The 19,404-nt window shown below is 32.5% G+C and overlaps 1 protein-coding gene across 1 annotated transcript; it reads right to left on the reverse strand.

Annotated features, from left to right (window-relative positions):
* Positions 1–457: 457 nt before the first annotated feature.
* LOC111400065 lies at positions 458–1,293 on the reverse strand. Its single transcript, XM_023027519.1, has one exon. It carries the CDS (start codon positions 1,094–1,096, stop codon positions 542–544), a length of 555 nt encoding a protein of 184 aa, XP_022883287.1. The 5' UTR covers positions 1,097–1,293; the 3' UTR covers positions 458–541.
* Between the last annotated feature and the right edge of the window lie 18,111 nt (positions 1,294–19,404).

Consider the following 19,404-nt stretch of genomic DNA (forward strand, 5'->3'; position numbering starts at 1 on the left):
TTAACTCTTTGGACCCATTTGATATGGCTTTTGAAAAGGTAAAAGGACTTTTTAAGATTCAACGTTCAACTAATTTTCTGAAAGTGTTTTTCCTAATTAGAAAATTTTTTATAGGAAGTTGATTCAATATGACTTCTTCTAAAAATACTTTCGAAATAAGAAGTTTTTTTAAAAATTATTTTTCAAATAAAATTAAGATAACTTTTTCAGAAAACTCTTCTACAAAAAATAAAAACAAAAGTAAAAATCATGTCAAATTGACCATTAACATAGTAAAATGTAAAAACAACTATTTTTGTTTTAAAAAAAATTATAATTAACATAGAATTGCACAATTTCCACTGCCCCAATCCCATCCCACCATGTACAATTCTCCACAACCCACAGATGAAGAAAAAACCAAGAGCACAAGATTTAAATTAACCATGCACCCCCACTCCACCCCACCCCACCCCACCCAAAACTCTACTCCGGTCAATATGACAGGAAACCAGCAATGAAACAAGTAGAAGTTAAAAAAGGTTGGACCGACCCTAGCTTCTCATATACTTCTAGCCATCATTTCTTGGAATCTCCTATAAGACTCTTGTTTCTCCAACCTGAACTTCTCATGGCAGTTCTCAATGAACAAATCAGCAAGTCGATCAATTTCATTTCTTGGATTCTCATGACCCTTCTCCTCAAGCCACCGGAGATACGATGAGAGCTCGGAGCCGTCGTACTCCGATGTCGGAATAATCGAATTCCAAGTGGAGCAACTTTCGAGCACTGGCATTGTTACTGGCATCACATGAGAAGAACACCAATTGTAGTGCAATCGAAATGAACCGAAAAAGAGTTTACGCTTATTCTTGTTTCGTTTCAAGGCTGGGAATTCTATAAAGTGAACCAGTTGAATATCTTTAACAACTTCAGCTAGAATTGCTTTTGCTTTCGTCAGAGCACGAGCCATGCGGTACAAGTGTGAGAGAACGAAAGCTTGAATTTGCAGTAGGGTTTTCATTTTCATGGAGCTAAAGGAGGAAGAAGAAGAAGTAGTTTTCATGGAGACAATATGAAGGGAGTTGAGGGTTTTGAGAGATGAAGAGACAGCCATATTTTTTTTTTTTTTTCTCTCTATAGGAAGATAGTCAATAATATGTCTTGTAAGAGTGGATTTTATACAGGATATTGGTTTCCAAATTTCCACTTGATAGTAGGTGATTTAAATAAAGTGCCAAAAACTTTGCAGATTTAGAAGTGTGACTTTTTCTTTCAGTTTGTGACTTGTTTGGCAGGCAATAAAATCCTTATAGCCAGTTGAACACTGTATTAATATTAACTTTTAGATAAGACATTAATGATACAGTTTTCTTTCTCTAACCATGCAATCTTTTATTTCAGGTAGTTCAATAAAATCTACAAGAAAAGGTGTACATACTAGCCAAACACGTCCTAACTAGATTTTTCTGTTCACATAATTCCCAGCCCGCTATGCATCTTTGAACTGATTGTAATTATCAGTAATTCAAAAGAAAGAAGGGTGGTTCTGGAAAAATGGGAACCAGTATTCTTTAAACTTTAATGAGTTACACGTTATAGATAAAATATAATTCTTAACTTTTATTTACTGTTACATTTATAATCTTAAACTTTTTCTTATCATACTTTTATCATATATCATTTTTGGCTTGTTTAAAAATATGAGCGGCGAATAAATTTTTATTTTCTATCTTATCCAAATTTGGACATAAAAAGTCATTAGGGACAATTTTTGTTAATTTAAGAATAAAAGTGAGATAAAAAATTGTTGGAATTTTCTATTGAAAATTGGTTGTGACCAATTTTACATAATTATTTAAGTGAAATTCTTAATTTGGTGAATGAGAAATTAAGCCAAATATAAGTCGCTTAATACTTGAAATTGTTAGAAGATTGTATAAAATATTGTGGAATATTCTAGAAAATAGTTGGATGAAAAGATGCATTTTCATATGAACGGTCATGACCTTCGCATAATCATTTTCCAATAATTATGAATTTCAAAAGATGTGACTCTTGGTATGATTGTATTTTTTGACATACCTTTCCAACTACTATATATAGACCACATGTGTTTGAATTTTATCATTCAAGAAATTTATGAAAGTCAATAAATAGTTTCATATCATTCCATTTCATATTTACACTTTAGTATGCATGAAATACTTGCATCAAAGTCATAGGTATGGTTGTTGGTGGAAGTCATTTGGAGTACTCCTATGGCTTGATGTGGTCGTTGTATCTTGAGATATGATTGTTGAAAAATCGTTAGCACCTATGCGGGGCAAATTCATCTTAAGGACAAAGTGTCTAACACTTGCCTCGGCCGATCGCATCACTCGCATCTCACCTTGATTCTTTCTAATTTCTTTTTTCATATTTGATTGCAGAAAATTAAAAACATTCTTTTGATTTCATGTAGGTTTGAAATAAAAAAAGGAAATGATTGAATTTGTCGTTTCATCTTCCCAAATTCATTTCGATAAGATGAATTGCGTTTAGATTTCGTGAATATAAATGACATATTTTGTGAATATAATATGCACAATATCGGTGTAATTTTCCAACAATAATAAAAATAAAAAATTAAGGATATAAATATGATAATAATTAAGATAAGTAAGACCTCTTCTTCGCCGATGTTACAAACCCAATAACGTTATTATATACAATCTGTGAAACTACTCTTATTTATTTATTTATTTATACAGTTATAAGTATATATTAGTTATGTTGTAATCAGACAACCCGATTGAAATTTTATGTAGTCTACTTTTTCCTAACAATACTCACGTTTTTTAATATTATCTTTACCAAACTGATTAATTCCCATACAGAAGATACAAATGACTGTTTCTTCTTGTATTTTTCACTTCTTTACAAATTTAATAGATGATCATCTATAATCTATAATTTATTATCTATCACATCAAGGGAGAATCAATTTTTGGACAATTTTAACCCCCCTATAATTCAATTATTTTAATAATACTTTACTTTTCGTTTTTCGATATGTAATAAATACTACATAATTATTGTCGGTTATGAAATTTTTGTTATTAGTTCTCAATTAATTAACATTCATATTACTCTAGATTAAATGAATTTTGACTTGATGAATCTTGAATTATATGAATCTAGAATTATTATAGGTGAATTTATTCATATTCATGTATCTAGAAATTTTAATGTGTGTTTAAATATAAGTATTAACTGTTAATTTTTATGTATCAAATGTAATATAAAAAGATTACTCATTTTACAGTATTTCATCGTTATAAAAAATTTGAATCATATAAATTCAATTTTGAGAGTACAATTTTATTCACTTAAATTTCCATGCTAATTTTTTTTTTTTTTTAATTCATCCGAGACTCATCAAATCCTCTAACAAATTGGTACCAAATATTACTTTTACATTACTTATAAAGTATTTTAGAATAACATGCAATGCACGTTCAACTTTTACTACTATGGAACAAATATCATAATAATCAAGATTTAAGTTCATTTTCTTTCTTTAGTGTCATAGAATTCACCTTACGATAAGACATGTCGTAAACTTTGGTTGAAATTTTTTAAGCATATTGTAATCAATAATTAATTAAGCAAAGGATAATGTTGGTTAGTTTTATTTAATAGGAAATAATTAAAAAATAATCTAAGTTTGGATTGACCACTTCAAGACTAAAAAACAAAATAACTTCACGAATTTAATGCATAATCCTCTCTTCCTTTAGGAGTTTTTTAAACAATAAATCATTTAAATTTATTCTGATTTGTGAAGATCTAAAATCAAATAGTTATTGTGATTTGTGAGACTTTGAAATCAATGATTTCGTATCTGATGCACCGCAAGAAAGTATATTCTTGCATATAACCAACCTTGAGAAATAAAAACAAAACCGTTAAAAAAATTATTTTTTTTTTAAAAAAAACAACAAAAATCATAGATGAGCCAAAAATTGGATATGTTCAATATTGAGTAGAAAGAAGGAAACTTGACCAACAAAGGGGAAAAAAATGGAAAATGAAATATGAAAAATAAGTGAGCAATCGAGGACATTAACATAAATTCAATAATCAAAACTCAACATTTTAAATTTCAGTGACCAATCAAAGACATGGATCAAAGTTCAGTGATCACTGGAACAATTAACTTGAAAAGGTTAAATTCCTCGCGTTTAGAGATTCTGTGGTGAGATCAAATACATTCAACTCATTGTAATAGTACAAAAATAATATTTAAGGTCATACATCAATGTGAGCTCTTTTATAAATGTGTGGTGGAAATGTAAAAGCCAATAAAAGGGGTGAAATGGATAGAAGTTATTGTTGTAGAGAGAATATAGAACAAATTAATAAAGCAAAAGGAACTTGTTAGAATAGGTGAAACACGAACCCCACTTTAATGTGTACTAAAAGATACATTCAATCACATTAGAAGATTGGAATGCCATCACCATTTCCTTTATCATATTCCCTAGAATCATTTGTCACCATCACACTCCAATTCAACATTTCATTTCACTTTCTAGATATTCCCAAAATTTTAAAATTTGAAATTTTATACCTCAGTCTAGAGGTGTAAACTAACTCGTGAAAAGCTAGCACGACCTAGTTTTGAGGTGGTTCATGACGGACACGCTGGTCGAGATGCATTTCGTGATGGTCGAGATGTTTGGCACACAAGCCTATATATCTTTTTTTTTTTTTTTTTTTTTTTTTTTTTTTTTTTTTTAAAATTTTTTTTTACTAAAAATTTTACTTTAATCTACACTAAACAGGGGCTAAATGTAAAATCTTTTAAAACCACACAAATTTAATAATAGAAATTGGCGAAGTAGATAATGCATTTCTATTTCTAGATACCATGCATATAACGTACTTGGGAGCACGTGATACTAAGCTCTTGTTTCGGTCTCCACTTTAATTAGATTTTTGGAAAAATATATTTTAAAATAGTAATTTTTTGGAGAATGTATAGTTGATAAGAAGAGAGAAATAAATGAATTCTAAAAATATATTGAACTGCCACTTACATGTTCGAGAAGGTGAATCACTACATACATATGATCATGACTAATATTCTCTAAATTTGGCATTACTTACTTGAATTAAAGATGTGGTCATACATACGACAAAACAAAATATTAGGTTTAGGATTGCGAAGCTTTGATGATCTTCTAAATCCACTTTTCTTCGTAATGCAATATAACAAGAATAAGTTGTAATAATTCTTTTGGTGCTTTTGGGAAGTTTACCATATAGAGAAAGTAACATTAATCATTGGAAACCTTAATGACTTCACATAATTAATCATTAGCACATGGAAAGCTGGTTATAAAGGGTTTAGTGATATAAGCCAAAGAATTTCATTAAACGATGATGTATTAATGTGCCTACATATTTCTTGTACGTGAAGGAAAGATTTGGAAAATATATGGTGACAAGTAACAATCGTTAGCAGTATCATCATTCCACCCACATCCAATGCATGCTAGCTACGTTAATAGAGCTGTAATTCATAGTATGTATCTATATCTTATATCGGGTTAAAATAAAGTAAAAACGTTCAAGGGTTTGAGCTATGCTAAAGTTGATATGTTAATATACAACTTCAAAATTTATTATGAGCTTATTATTAAGTTTTAAATGAACAATTCGTCTTGTTTAATAACCACTTGGAATTTAAGATTAATATTTACAAATGAACCACAATCTTTCTAGCTATCTCGTGTAACTTTTAACTTCCTAAAATGGGACGTGGAATTGTGTTTTTGAATTTGTCAATGGCATTCTAGTGTTGCTAAACATTATGATGAGTAGTTTGAAATTAAAATAAACTATTAATTGTAGCTAGGATGTGTTGGAAAAATGGCTTGTTGGGGCCGTTTCGGCATAAATTTGAGTATGACTCATTCCTTTATTTTGGACTATCAAAGTAAATTTGTATTTTCCTTCATGAGTAAATCGAAATCATATATTCACTTGCGAAAAATGATAATCGAGTGAATAAAAAATTGAAGCTCAAAGTAATAAAGTGGAAGATGTTAATGTGTTAGATGGAAAACTTTTAAAGTTTGTCCCATATAGGAAGTTTATAAATGCAAAGATCACTTTATATATGGCTACACTTTAGAAATATATAATCATGGATAGTATAGAAACTCTTTCCACATGCACATGTAGAAAGGGTGCAAATCAAGGACCGAAGTATTCAAATAATACTTCGGACCTTGACCTCGTGTGCGGGCACGATCTGCGCACACAAATGACGGAGGACCAAAAATTGACTCACTAGGAGAGTCCACGTTTTGCCTTTAATTCTTAATAATTTTATTATTTTCTCTAAATAAAATCCTTCGAATTCTCTAACTCATATGATAATGCATGTGTTAAATGGAGAGATGTACGTCTAGGTTAATGGCGGTGTTAAAAGCTGTAACTCCTAACCTTTTAACTCTCCATTATAGCCTACTCATACTATTAGTTATCCTTCCTTTTTCATACATAATTCCTTCATACTTTTGCATACAGTTTTTGTTTCCTAGTATTCTCTCTGAAAATATTCCTATTTTTGTCCAAAAGCTTGGTGGTCATGTTTAGATACTTTGTCAGTTCATCGATCGGAGTGGCATTTGAAGTACTCGAATCCTACTGGATTTTCGTTGTATCCTGGTAGATAGGGGCCCGAACAAAACCTTAAACACTTACGATAAAAAGACGAATCTGTTTTAAGAAAACTATGTTTAAATAAGCCTCAGTTTATTAGTTCTTTCCTTCTGCAGTTCAAATTAATTTTCTGTATGCTTTTATTTTTTAGTTGTGTTCTTTTTTGTATATAAATAAATATTATATTCTAAAAATTTATACTCTAACAAGTTTAAAACCGATCCAAGATATAAGAACAAATAGATTTATATATTGTTGATTTCAGAAACTAGTATTGATTTGACTTTTTAGAAATGGTAACCGAATCAACCAACATGGATATGGCTACTAAAGACTAGGCTATGGCTCAAGGGCTATGTTCTGCTGTAGCTCAAGGGCAAAGTCATGCTCTTGGCTAAACTGTGGCCCAACAGCTAAGTTCTGCTGTAGCTGGCCATATCATTACTATTCCAGTTAATTATGGGAAAAAATGGGAGAAATTCAATGACTTCAATTTCAAAAGATGGCAACAAAAAATTTTGTTTTACCTAACCACTTTTGTATCTTGCGAAGTTCTTGATTGATACTATTTTGAAACTCAATGAGGGTGAAAGAGATATGCAAACTATTGGCACACTTAATGTGTGTAAACATTCTAATTTTGCACACCGAAATTACATCGTGAATAGTTTGGCTGAGTCACTATATAATGTGCATAGTACTATGAAAAAAGCTAAAGAATTATGGTAGTCTTTGGATCAAAAATATAAAACTGAGAATGCTGGAGCTAAAAAGTTTATTGTTAGCTGATTCTTATATTATAAAATGGTAGACTTAAAAATTGTAATCAGTTAAGTGCAAAAACTCCAAATGATTCAAACTTTATAAAGAACTCCATTCTATCTCTCCCTTATTACAAACAAAAAAGTGGGGTTCTGCTCCAGTTGTACACTCCCTTCGTTCTACGAACCCTTTTCGACTGTAAACTTTGAAGAAACTCGACTTTTAATGGGCCAACCATTTTTTATGCGCCGCTTTCTCTCATGAGATTCATGCTGAAGAAATGAATTTTAGTGGAACTTTCTAAATAGCTGTAATTATTGAAAGTTGCCTCTAGCATGAAAAGATTTCAAAAATTACTTAAAACACAAATGATAAGAAATGAACATTAAAGGGCTAATTGTTAGATTTCCAGTCGAAGAAGACAACAGAAGTTCAAAAAAAAGGAGCTTAATCCTATTATGGCTAAAGCCAGTGTTGTTGAGCATGGTTAAAGTTCTAAGACCTACAAGAACAAATTTGGGCCATATGATGTCAAAGGGGCTGAACCAAAAATAGTGGTGATCGATGTTGGTAGTACGAGTCATGTGTGCTTTGATAAAAAAAAATCATACATGAAGCCATTGCATCTTATTCATTGCAGTAAAATGGTATTGCTCAACGAAGAAATCATACCTCAAAAGAAACAATGAATGCAATTTCAGTAAGTTTTGGATTACCTCAAAACATGTAGGGGGAGCTGTGTTATCAGCAAATTACCTTTTAAATAAGTGCCCAAAAGAAAACGAAAAAGGTCACCTATGAGCTATGAAAATTAAAAAAGTCTTCTTCTAAATATTTACGAGTGTGGATGTGTCTTATTAAAGTGGTTGTCCCCATAGTAGGGAAGGTAAAGATAGCCTCAAAAACTATAGATTGTATTTTCATTGGTTATACACATAATACTAGAGCTTATCGATTTCTTATGCATGTACCTAAAATTCTCGAAATACACAAAAACACGATAATGGAATCGAAAAATGTTTCATTCTTTGAACATATATTTTCATACAGATCTAGAAAGGAAGCAAATTCTTCTAAATGAACACATGAGACTATAGTTGGAAATATTCAGGATCAAAAATTAGAAAAATAAGTTGGTTATACAAATATGTAGCAAAAGGAAATGGACAGAAAAATATTATGGTCCTGATTTTCTGACATATATGTTGGAAATAAACCTTAAAACTTTCAAGAAGCTATGAACTCTTAGGATGACCTTATTGAAAATTAAAAGTGAATAGATTTCATTTTGCAAAATCATACATGAGAGTTAGTGAAACTTCCTCTAAGAAGTAAACCACCAGCTATAAATGAATTTTCGAAAGAAAAATCAAAGTAGATCAAACTGTCAAGAAGTACAAGGCCAAGTTAGTGATAAAAGGTTACAGACAACAAGAAGGCTTTCATTACTTCGATACATATTTTCCAATGATAAGAATAGCATCTACTAAGATGATACTTGCGATTACTGCTCTTCGAAATCTTGAAGTACATCAAATGGATGTTAAAACTATCTTTTTAAATGGAGATTTTTTTTTGTTAAAGAGGTCGGTACCTCCGAGATTTTATTAATTCACCCACACTTATGGTGGAAGAATACCGTGGTTACATGTGAACAAATTGAAAGCAGTTAAATGAGGAAGACTACTTCCCTACAATAATTGTAAATGCTAAAAAAAAATGTGTTAAGCAGTAAACGAAGAAGTACTACTTCCCTTACAATAAGATTTGATGCAATTAAAGGCAAAAATGTAAAACTAAAATTTAAAATAAAATTACAATTCAAATTCTAAAGTTGGGCAGTCCATGTTGATCAGTTTGCACAAGTGCCCAAATACGACGTGGTAGGTCAGCAGGTTCATACATTTGATATCGCCGGTGATTCCAACTTGCTGCGGTAAAAGCATCTGCAACCTGGTTTCCCTCTCTATAGATATGGGTAACTTTGTCTCTATCAAAGGAGATGATATCTGCAATCTTTATAAGTATGCCTTGTATAGCTCATGGTTCTCCACCTTTGGTGATGCAATGAATGGCTACACTTGAATCTGTCTCAACCCAAATGTCTAGAAATCCAAGACCTCTAGCTAGTAGTATCCTATCAAGAATAGCCCTAAGCTCTACTTCCAATATGTTGCACTGTCCATATGATGTTGAGAATGCCCTTATGCATTTTTCTGTGTGGTCCCTAATGATACCTCCCCCGCTCGCAAAGTCATCCTTGACACATCTATCAATATTGACCTTTATAGATCTGACTAATGGAGTGCGCCACTAAACTATAATGGGGGAGGAGGTGAAGGGAGGGTCGTAGTAGTCCCAACGAATGGGGCAAGCTGCATGTCATTGCGCCAGTGTAGTGTTCAAAGTAAACCGCCAGTGTGAAGGAATGAGATCATACAATACACTTTCCAAATGATTTATCTTGATCTCATGTGGATACCCCTATGCTTTGCGTCATTTCTCTCAATCCATAGAAACCAGAAAATAAGTAGAGGGATAATGATACGAATGTACCCACTCCAAGCAAGCTGTCCAGAGTAACGCCATCACAGAAATCTTTGTCTGATGCTCTCGCCTGCATTCATAGTAATCTGAAATAAGCCCCCAAAATACTGCCAAACCTGATCTGATATATTGCTACCAGTAAAAATATGGGTAATGTTCTCAATTTCAGAACAACACTAACACCGGGAAGCCAGCTGACTGTCAACCCTCCTCTGAGTAATAGTATCCATAGGAATCAAATCCTGCCATAATTTTCAATAGAAGAATGAGATTTTGGTAGGTATGATAGGGTTCCAGAGGAGACGAAATGAATCCTGTGTTGGTTTGCTAGAACGGATCAACTTCTATGTTGACTGAGCAGCAAATCTTCCATGTGATGTAGCCTCCAAAAAATTCGATCTGGGATGTCAACACACAGTGGCATGTCTGCAATTTGTTCAACCATAATTGGTGGAAGAGCCTGTATTAATCGTCCAAAGTTCCATCCAGTCTCCTCGAAAAAATCCTGCACTTTCTCAGATGTGTGTTGCATGTGGGGGAAGATAGACGCCAAAGAAGTATCTTCCATCCAACAATCATGCCAAAAGAAAATCTAACCAGCCACAAGTTTCCACGCAATGTGTGGTTCTGCACGTTGTCCAAATCTCTTCAATCTTTCCCATATAGGAGAGGCTAAATTAAGGATAGCTGCAAGTGATGGATGTGCCCCTCTACGATATTTGTCCAATAAAAATTGAGTCCATAGAGATTTCTAGGATCTAAATAACCACCATAATTTCATGGAGAATGTGTCCACCATATCCTGTAGTCTTCTGAAACCCAATCCACCCTTGTCAATAGGATAGCAAATTTTCTACCACTTTTGCCAATGTCATCCCCGCGCATGATCTTTAGAGTTCCATAGGAATCTCGCCAATATACTCTCCACCTTTTTCAGTACAATCTTGGGAGGTCGCATAATCTGGAAAAGGTATACTGGTAAGGAGAAGAAAACTGGCCTCAATAAAGTGATCTTACCACCTGGGGAAAGAAGTCTAGAAGCCCATCCAAAAATTCTACTCCTGATCTTCATTATGAGGTCGTCAAACAGAATTCTCCTCTTAGCCCCTTACACGTCGGGACTCTTAAGTATGTAAATAGCTATTGTTGATGAGAAAATCCAGTCAAAATCATAAGCTTTCAAATCTGAATATCTGATGCCCGCCTGGGCAATATAAGGCCACTCTTCTCTTTATTCAACAATTGGCCAGAGACCCATTCGTATTGTTCCAAGCATTCAATGACCCTTCTAATAGACTTCTTCTGACCATTAGCAAATATAATTACATCATCAGCAAAGGCGAGATGAGAGATAAGATTAATGCCTCTATGCCGATATTGCATACCAGGGTATACATGAAACTTTTGAGTAAGCAACCGAGAGAAGTAATCCGCAGCAATAATAAATAAAGAGGAGGAGATAAGGTCTCCCTGTCTAAGTCCATGTGAGGATGGGAATAAACCATAAGGCCGCCCATTTAGAAGCACTGAAAATCAACACTCCGAAATATACCTTCGGACCTTATCAATCCATAATTGGTCAAATCCAAACGCCTCTAAAATAGAATAAATGAATTCCCAGTCCATACGATCATATGCTTTAGCCATATTAAGCTTTAGCATAGTATTTCCTCTTTGAACTTTATTATACAATGTGTGCAGAAGCTCCTGAGTCAACACTATTGTCCCCAATAAGACGACCGGGGACAAAACCACTTTGCTGCAGAGATATAATACGAGGTAGTAATGAGCTTAAGCTAGTGTTCAACAGCTTTGTAATAAGCTTGTTGAACACTGTGCATAGGCTAATAGGTCGGTAATCCGTCCATCTAGAAGCATTATACCTCTTTGGGAGCAAAATAATAGATGTAGCAGCAAAACCCCGCGGTAAATGGCCACCCTCAAAGAAATCAATGATTGCACTGTGCACGTCATCTTGTACAACATTGCTAGTAGAATAAGGCTGAAAATCTATTTGAACCAGCAAAACTATTAGAATCAATGCTAAAAACCATCTCTTGTACCTCATCAATCAAAGGGAGACGATTCAGTGCCATATTATCTGCCCCGATCAGTATCCTAGGTATGATTTTAGGATGGATGGACTCCAACGGCTGTGAATGAGTAGATAATAAATATTGGAAAAATTGAATCGTCGAGTTTTGTATGTCTGTTGGAGTAGAAAGATCTTCCCCTGCATGAATCATGATAGTCCTGATTCGAGATCTAATTCGTCGTCCCTGTACCATCGCATGAAAATATTGGGTGTTGTGGTCCTCTTCACACACCCATCGCGATCTGACCTTTTGCTTCCAAAAACCCTCCTCAATGGCTAAGATTCAGTTTAAATCAACTTGTGCATGATGAAGTAATTCACGATGCTCTGGTGTAGGGTCCCCGTCAAATTTAATCTCTGCCTGATCGACCCTCATCTTAGTGTTCCTCACCTGCTAAAACACATCACCGAATACTTGTTGATTCCACCATCGAAGCCCCTGTTTCATCATGAAGAACTTTCCCTAGAGAGCTGCCATCCCTGTCAAGTGAGTAGGGAGTGACCACTTCTAAGATACAAAGGCTGAGAAACCATGATGTTTAGTCTACGCATTTAGGAACCGAAAAGGTCTAGGTACAATTGAGATGCATTACAGTAAGCTGTTTGCAAAAATCTGCAGCTATAGAGTTTATTAAGAGACTATCCAATCTCTTACTGACTCTTCCATTTGTCCAAGTGAACTGAGACCCTGTAAAACCAGCATGTTCTAAACCACAGTCCATCATCATATTAGAGAAGTCACTAGAGCCACGATCTCACCTACTATGACCAGTGCGCTCACCCTCATGTGCAATGATATTAACGTCTCTCCCAACTAGCCAATCATCTATGGAGGGCGAAATGTGGTAAAGACCTGCCCACAAGTCTCTCCTGATTGAGGCCTCACAAGCAATATACACTGGCGTTAAGATCAACGAGTGTGATAAATACGTTTACGTCAAAAATATAAAAAAAATGGTTATGTCATTTTATGTATTTACGTTCACGACATTCTTATTGTTGGTAACAATGATAAGACTATTAAATCTACTAAAAATATTGAATTCAAGATTTAAAATGAAAGATATGAGTTTAGCTGAAATGATACTTGGAGTTAAAATTATAAGAACATCATATGGACTCATTCTAAGTCCATCACATTATGAGGATAAAATTCTAAAAAAGTTTGGTAAGGATGATATCGGTATGGCTAAACACGGATAAATATAAGTTAGCAGCATCTATCTAAAAACAAAGGCGAGAGTGTTTTTCATGTAGAATACTCTAGAATTATAGGAAATATGATATACTTGATGAGTTGTACAAGACCAGACATAGCACACATATATAATCAGTAATACAAATAATCCAGGAGCTGATCATTGGAAATGAATAGTAAGAGTACCAAGGTACTTAAAATATACTCGTAGCTATAGAATGCACTATACCAGATATTCAACAGTCATTGACGAATATATTAAGACAAACTGGATATCGGATATAAAAGATTCAAACTCTACTAGTGGATTTATTTTCACATTGAAGGGTGCAATTATATCTTGGAAATCTTCTAAATAAATAGTTCTCATTAGATCTACCATGGAATCCGAAGTTCACAGCTCCAGATAAATGTCTAGAAGAGTCTAAGTGATTACGCAACTTCTTAGAGGATATTTTGAGATGGTTAAAAATCGTGTCAGCAATTTACATACATTGTGGTAGTCAATCAGTAATTAGAAGGACAAAGAGTAACATGTATAATGATACATCGTAGACATAATATGTTCATCAAATTCCCACAAGCGTACGAGTTCGTTATACAAGTAATAATCGTAATGAGAGAGTTATCTTCCCACAAGGAATAAGGATCAATTTCAGTATATTGAATATATTTAAATTCGAGTTTGTAACCAAAAAATTATCAAATAAATAGCTAACTAATTTTTTATAACTAAAACTTATTAAATCAATGAAAATTGGTTTAAAAATCAAATGTACGAGCGCATTGGATTTCCGATGTCACTGATCAATTCTTAGTTTTAATTCTCAACCAATAATAATTATTTCAATTTATGCAATTGCGATGATTGATAATTCCACTATTATTTATTATTCTTTTCCAAGATATACAAAGCCTATAATTACCACGAGACGATCCTATTACTAGTCCAACTTCATATGGCAAACATACATTAACATTTAGGATTATCACATAAGATCGCACACGCCACAAATATTATTCCTAATATTTATTGCCCGTATATCTCAATAATAGTGTTCTACCTATTGTGATTTTCCAACACTATGAAAAAGTAATTTATTATCCTAATGATGCGCAAACATTAAAACAATCTAATTATGCATATTAATGGAATCACAATGCAATAATTAACATAAAAACATAGGTCTCGAATTAAAACTAAAAATTAAACAATTTTGTCATCATCCAATACATGAAAATATTTAGCTCAACATAATGTTGAGATTAAATAAATAAAAGTGGAAGGAAATCACCAAAACTTGACAGGAGCTCAATGTTTATTCGCTCTATGCGTATGTATGTCAATTCCATGCAACAAAACCAGCAGTTGCTTCCACGTTTCTATTCCAATTTTGGCTTCTCTAATTGCTGTATATATTAAATCCAGCCACAATATTTGACAGCCAAAACAGTGTCCAAATGTTACTCAATTTCTTACTACAGGAAGCCGCCCAAATTTTCCTTCTTTTCTCCCCCTAGCTGCCAATTTTGTTGACTCCAAAAGAGTGAAATTCCAACTATTTCTTTTCTCCCAGCAATTGTATTAATTTAGCAGCCCTTTTGCAAGTTGTCCACTAGCTATATATATTATATATATATATATATATAAAAGTTCAATATGCACATAATTTGTAAAGGCAGCAGAATAATCATAATTTCAACACATAATCCGGTTTAGAAAAATTATTCATACTTTTTCTGGGCTAATAATCGGTCAAGAAAAGTAGATTTAAGACAGCCCAGTAGGGTTTCAACAACAGCAATATAATACGTCATCTTTGTAGAATCTAATAATTCAGTACATCACAAAGACTAAGATTGCATTCTAAAATTCGTAGGCCTCCATTGAAAAGTTAGAAAATTATGTGAGGCAGATAGTAGCTGTATTGTCCAACAATATACAGGAACCATGTCAAGCGACATAGATAAGAACCTACGGGAATGTGTAAGCTATTAGAGCCATGGAATATGAAGTGGTTGACATACCATCAACCATGTTTGCTACGCCTATACGAGTTTACGTGCCATATATTCCATTCCCTTAAAGGTTTCTAAAGTGGCCAAAAGAGGAACATATCCAAGCCATTATAACGAGAAGTGGCGTTCAACTGTCAAAAATCAATGTTTAAGGAAAGGGATTGAGGAGATTCGGATAGTAATACAGGCAAGAAACAAGTGGTTCCTTCTGAATAATCAACAAATAGTAGTCAAGAAGAGAAATCAAACTTAAGCAAGCCGTTCTTGTTAATAAACATACACATCCAGTCCCATTCCCTCAAATGTTGCAAAAGGAAAAAAGTTAAAAACCAAGTCACAAAGTTCTTGGATGCCCTTATGCAACTTTCACATCAATGTTCTTTCATTTATGCAATTTTACAAACTCTAAATTATGCAATGTTCTTGAAAGAGATGTTGATAAAGAAGGAAAAGTGGGCCGGAATATAAAACAGTGGCATTATCTAAATAGTGCAACGCAATCCTGCAACATAAGCTCCCTTTTAAACTAAAAGATCCATGGAGTTTCACTCTACCTTACTCTATAGAAAATTCATATAATATTAATACTTTAATTTATTTTTGAAACAAGTATTTATCAAATGTCGTTGTACATTTAACAAAAAATTAGGTTTGGAGAGCCAAAAGAAAAATTAGTATATTTATAGGTACTGACTAGTCAATTAAGCATCATCATGGAGTGGTTGAGAATATCTCATCAAAGCTGGGAATTTTATCTTTTCAACTAAATACATCATCCTTGATATAGAACAAAGCAAAAAAAAAAAAAAAAAAAAAAATGTCGATAATCTTAGGAAGACCATTATTATCAGTCAGATGTGCACTAAAATTTTTTCAAAAAGGTGAGATTATTTTGAAGGTAGAAGACAAATAACAAGATTTTACATAAATACTCCACTCAAACGACATGCTTACCTTGAGGAATGTAAAAGGATTGACAATGAAGAAAATAATGATTTTGGAAGTCATCGCTACAAAAAAAGTAGATGGATTGGTTAGAGCAATTAATGACCAGTTTGGTAACCTAAAGGTTTAGAAGGCCAAAGATGAAGCAAGAAATATGTGTTGGTGTAGCCATGAGAAGATGAAAACTCCATTTTCAAACCATCATGAATGACCAAAACAATAAAGTCAAGCTAATGAATATAAATAAGCGCTTATTGGAAGGCAACACAATTTTTTCCCTTTCTATTTATTATGCTTTCTAAGTAATATGATTAGTAAATTTCATTATTTTTAGTAGTTTAGGTATCTTCACCCAAATATTGAGGTTGTGATGTGTTTGAACTTGATATAAATTATTTCATACTAATATGATCGAATTCTCTTTATTTTGTAGGAATATGACAACTGAAAACCCACAAACCAACAATGAAACTAGAAAAGAACATAGACACGTGGATCACTTAGCTGCAACACTTTTGTTTCAAATCAGCCTCCAAAATAAAACATACATCTAAGGAGTTTCTTATTCATTTCTTTTCCCTTTTATTTTTCTTAATCGATAATATTTTAAGACAATGAAGGTAATATCTGATTTAAGTTTAGAGGTGGAAAAACATTGAGTTGTTGTTGTTGTTGTTGTTGTTGTTGTTGTTGTTGTTGTTGTTATTATTAAATAGTATGCTGTGAAAATTTTAAAAATAAAAATAAAATAAAAAAGATCCTTTTTTTAGTTGATTTTTAGTTTGTTTGCTTGTGTGGATTAGATAACTGTGCCGATAATGATGCATATATGTGGAATTATATGTTAGTTTATAAGTTGTGAATAAGTTGCATGCATAGATTAGTTTTTCACTTCGATTAGGTTTAGAGTTGTGAAGTAATAAGTTGATTCATGCTTGATAAATTGAAATAGTGAAATTTAAATGCTAAACCCGAACACTATAGCACTAATGCAGTGTACATTCTTAAACCAAATTTAGTAAAGTTTGAAATGATTGAACTGTTGTAAGGAGATATTAAGATGAACGGTGATTTTGCGTGTGTAAATTTTTATGTGGATTGTCTAATATTAACTAGATAAAAATTAGGTGAAAATCTTCAGTTAAAGGTCAAATTTTGAGAATGAGTATTCAGTGACGGACATTGTACTAATCATTACATAAAAAGAGAAAAAAAATGTCGTGATTTTTGAATGGAGTTACCCTATAAAAGATCTAATGAAGACAATTATTAAAAATCCCAAAAAGAAAACTCAAAAAGAGAATGAGTATTTAGTGAGGGGCATTGGACTAATCATTGTATAAAAAGAGGGAAAAAAAATAGTCGTGATTTATGGATGGAGCTACCCTGTAAAAGATTCAATGAAGACATTTATTGAAAATTCCAAAAAGAAAACTCAAAATGATATAAAAATAATGCATGAAAAAAAAAATAGCACAACAAATTTGAAAAAGGAGATGCATGGAATAAAAGACAAATACACAGATGTTGATTAAGCCCTAAACACTTATTTATTTGAGAGAGTTAGACATTTGAAAATTATTAGTGAGATCTATCAAATTAGAGAGGAAGACAATTAGTTTATAAATTCAACTTTATATCACACTTTGGGAATGAAAGTTAAAAGAATAAGTTTGGGGTGGACATCTCATGAGTGGAGAATGGATATATTTGACATTGAGAGTAGAAAATTGAAGTAACTTGTAAATTTATGGCGTTTTACGTCATTTTTCACACACACGTCAATTCTACATTTGATAAGTAGAAATTGATTATTTACTGTGATTTTGAAGTTCATATATATTTAATACAATAATTTCAATAATGAGACAAACAATAAGTTATCTGACCAAATTTGTTGCATTACTTGATTGATTGACCACTAATTAGGTAATTAGTAGTTGTATGCTTGCTTGTTGTTGAGAGAGGTAATAGTTTTGTTATAGTTTTATACAAATGGTCAAGTTTGCAGGTATTTGATATATATAGAGCTTTTATGATTAATTATGACCTCATCTCATATATATTTTGTTTGCTAAATGAAACTCAATGAATTGAAGTGAAATTGGAATAAATGAATGAAGAATGATAATTTTCAAAGTTTGGGGACTAAATAGCATGCCCTTGTGGCGCAAGGGACAATTTTTAGCTCCCAAGACCAATTTCACTTGTCCATATGTTGTCATCGGCCAAATTTTGACAGATGAAGCTAATTTTTTTTATTTTTTTTTTACGATATAAACTCTTTTGAAACTCAAATTGGACGCATTTTTTTTTTCATATTTTGCTACATATATTTACAAGATAAGGGCTTAACATTGAGGGATCTCTCTCTCAACTCTCATCATATCATAAAATCATTCTAGAAGAAGGATCAAATTCACATATTTTAAAGAGAAAATCGCAGATAGCGAGAAATTGAAGGCTAATTATATCAAGAACTTGATGATTTAGAGCTTGGAATTGAAGATCAATCCTTTTAGTATTCATTTATGTACCGGGTAACATTTTTCATTATTCTTTTTATAATATTACAAAAATCATGTGAGGCGAGAATTACTTTGTCTTAGATGAAGATGAACCTTATTATTGTTAATTTTTAATTCAGACCATGTAGTTTAGTTTCTTTGTGTTCTTGATTGATCTTTTATACATTGTTGAATTATTTAATTGTTTGATTACTAGTTAGGTAACTAGTTGTTTGTTGTAGTGTGAGAGGTTTACAATAGACTTAGAACTTTGCAATTTCAACATATGGGTAATAGATGTTAGGAATAATACTAATATTTATAGCGTGTGCAATCTTATCGATAATGGTGTAATTGAATGCATTACTTTCAGACTAGGAGTATGGTCGAAGCGTGCTTAGAATATGTTTAACTTACTTCGAAAGAAATAGTTAAATAAAATTGAATGTGCCCATTATTTCAAAAAAAAAAAAAAAAAGGTCTTGAATAGTGTTTTTAGAGAATGTGTGGTTAAAAATTAAAGGAATATTTTGAGTTTATATGCAGAATTTTTAGTTATGATAATGTGTGATAAAAAATGATTCTATAACAAAAATAGTTTTAAAATAATGGGGCACCGAACAAGGGCTAAATTA

This window comes from Olea europaea, chromosome 9 (assembly GCF_002742605.1).
Source record: "Olea europaea var. sylvestris chromosome 9, O_europaea_v1, whole genome shotgun sequence".
Classification (NCBI taxonomy): domain Eukaryota; kingdom Viridiplantae; phylum Streptophyta; class Magnoliopsida; order Lamiales; family Oleaceae; genus Olea; species Olea europaea.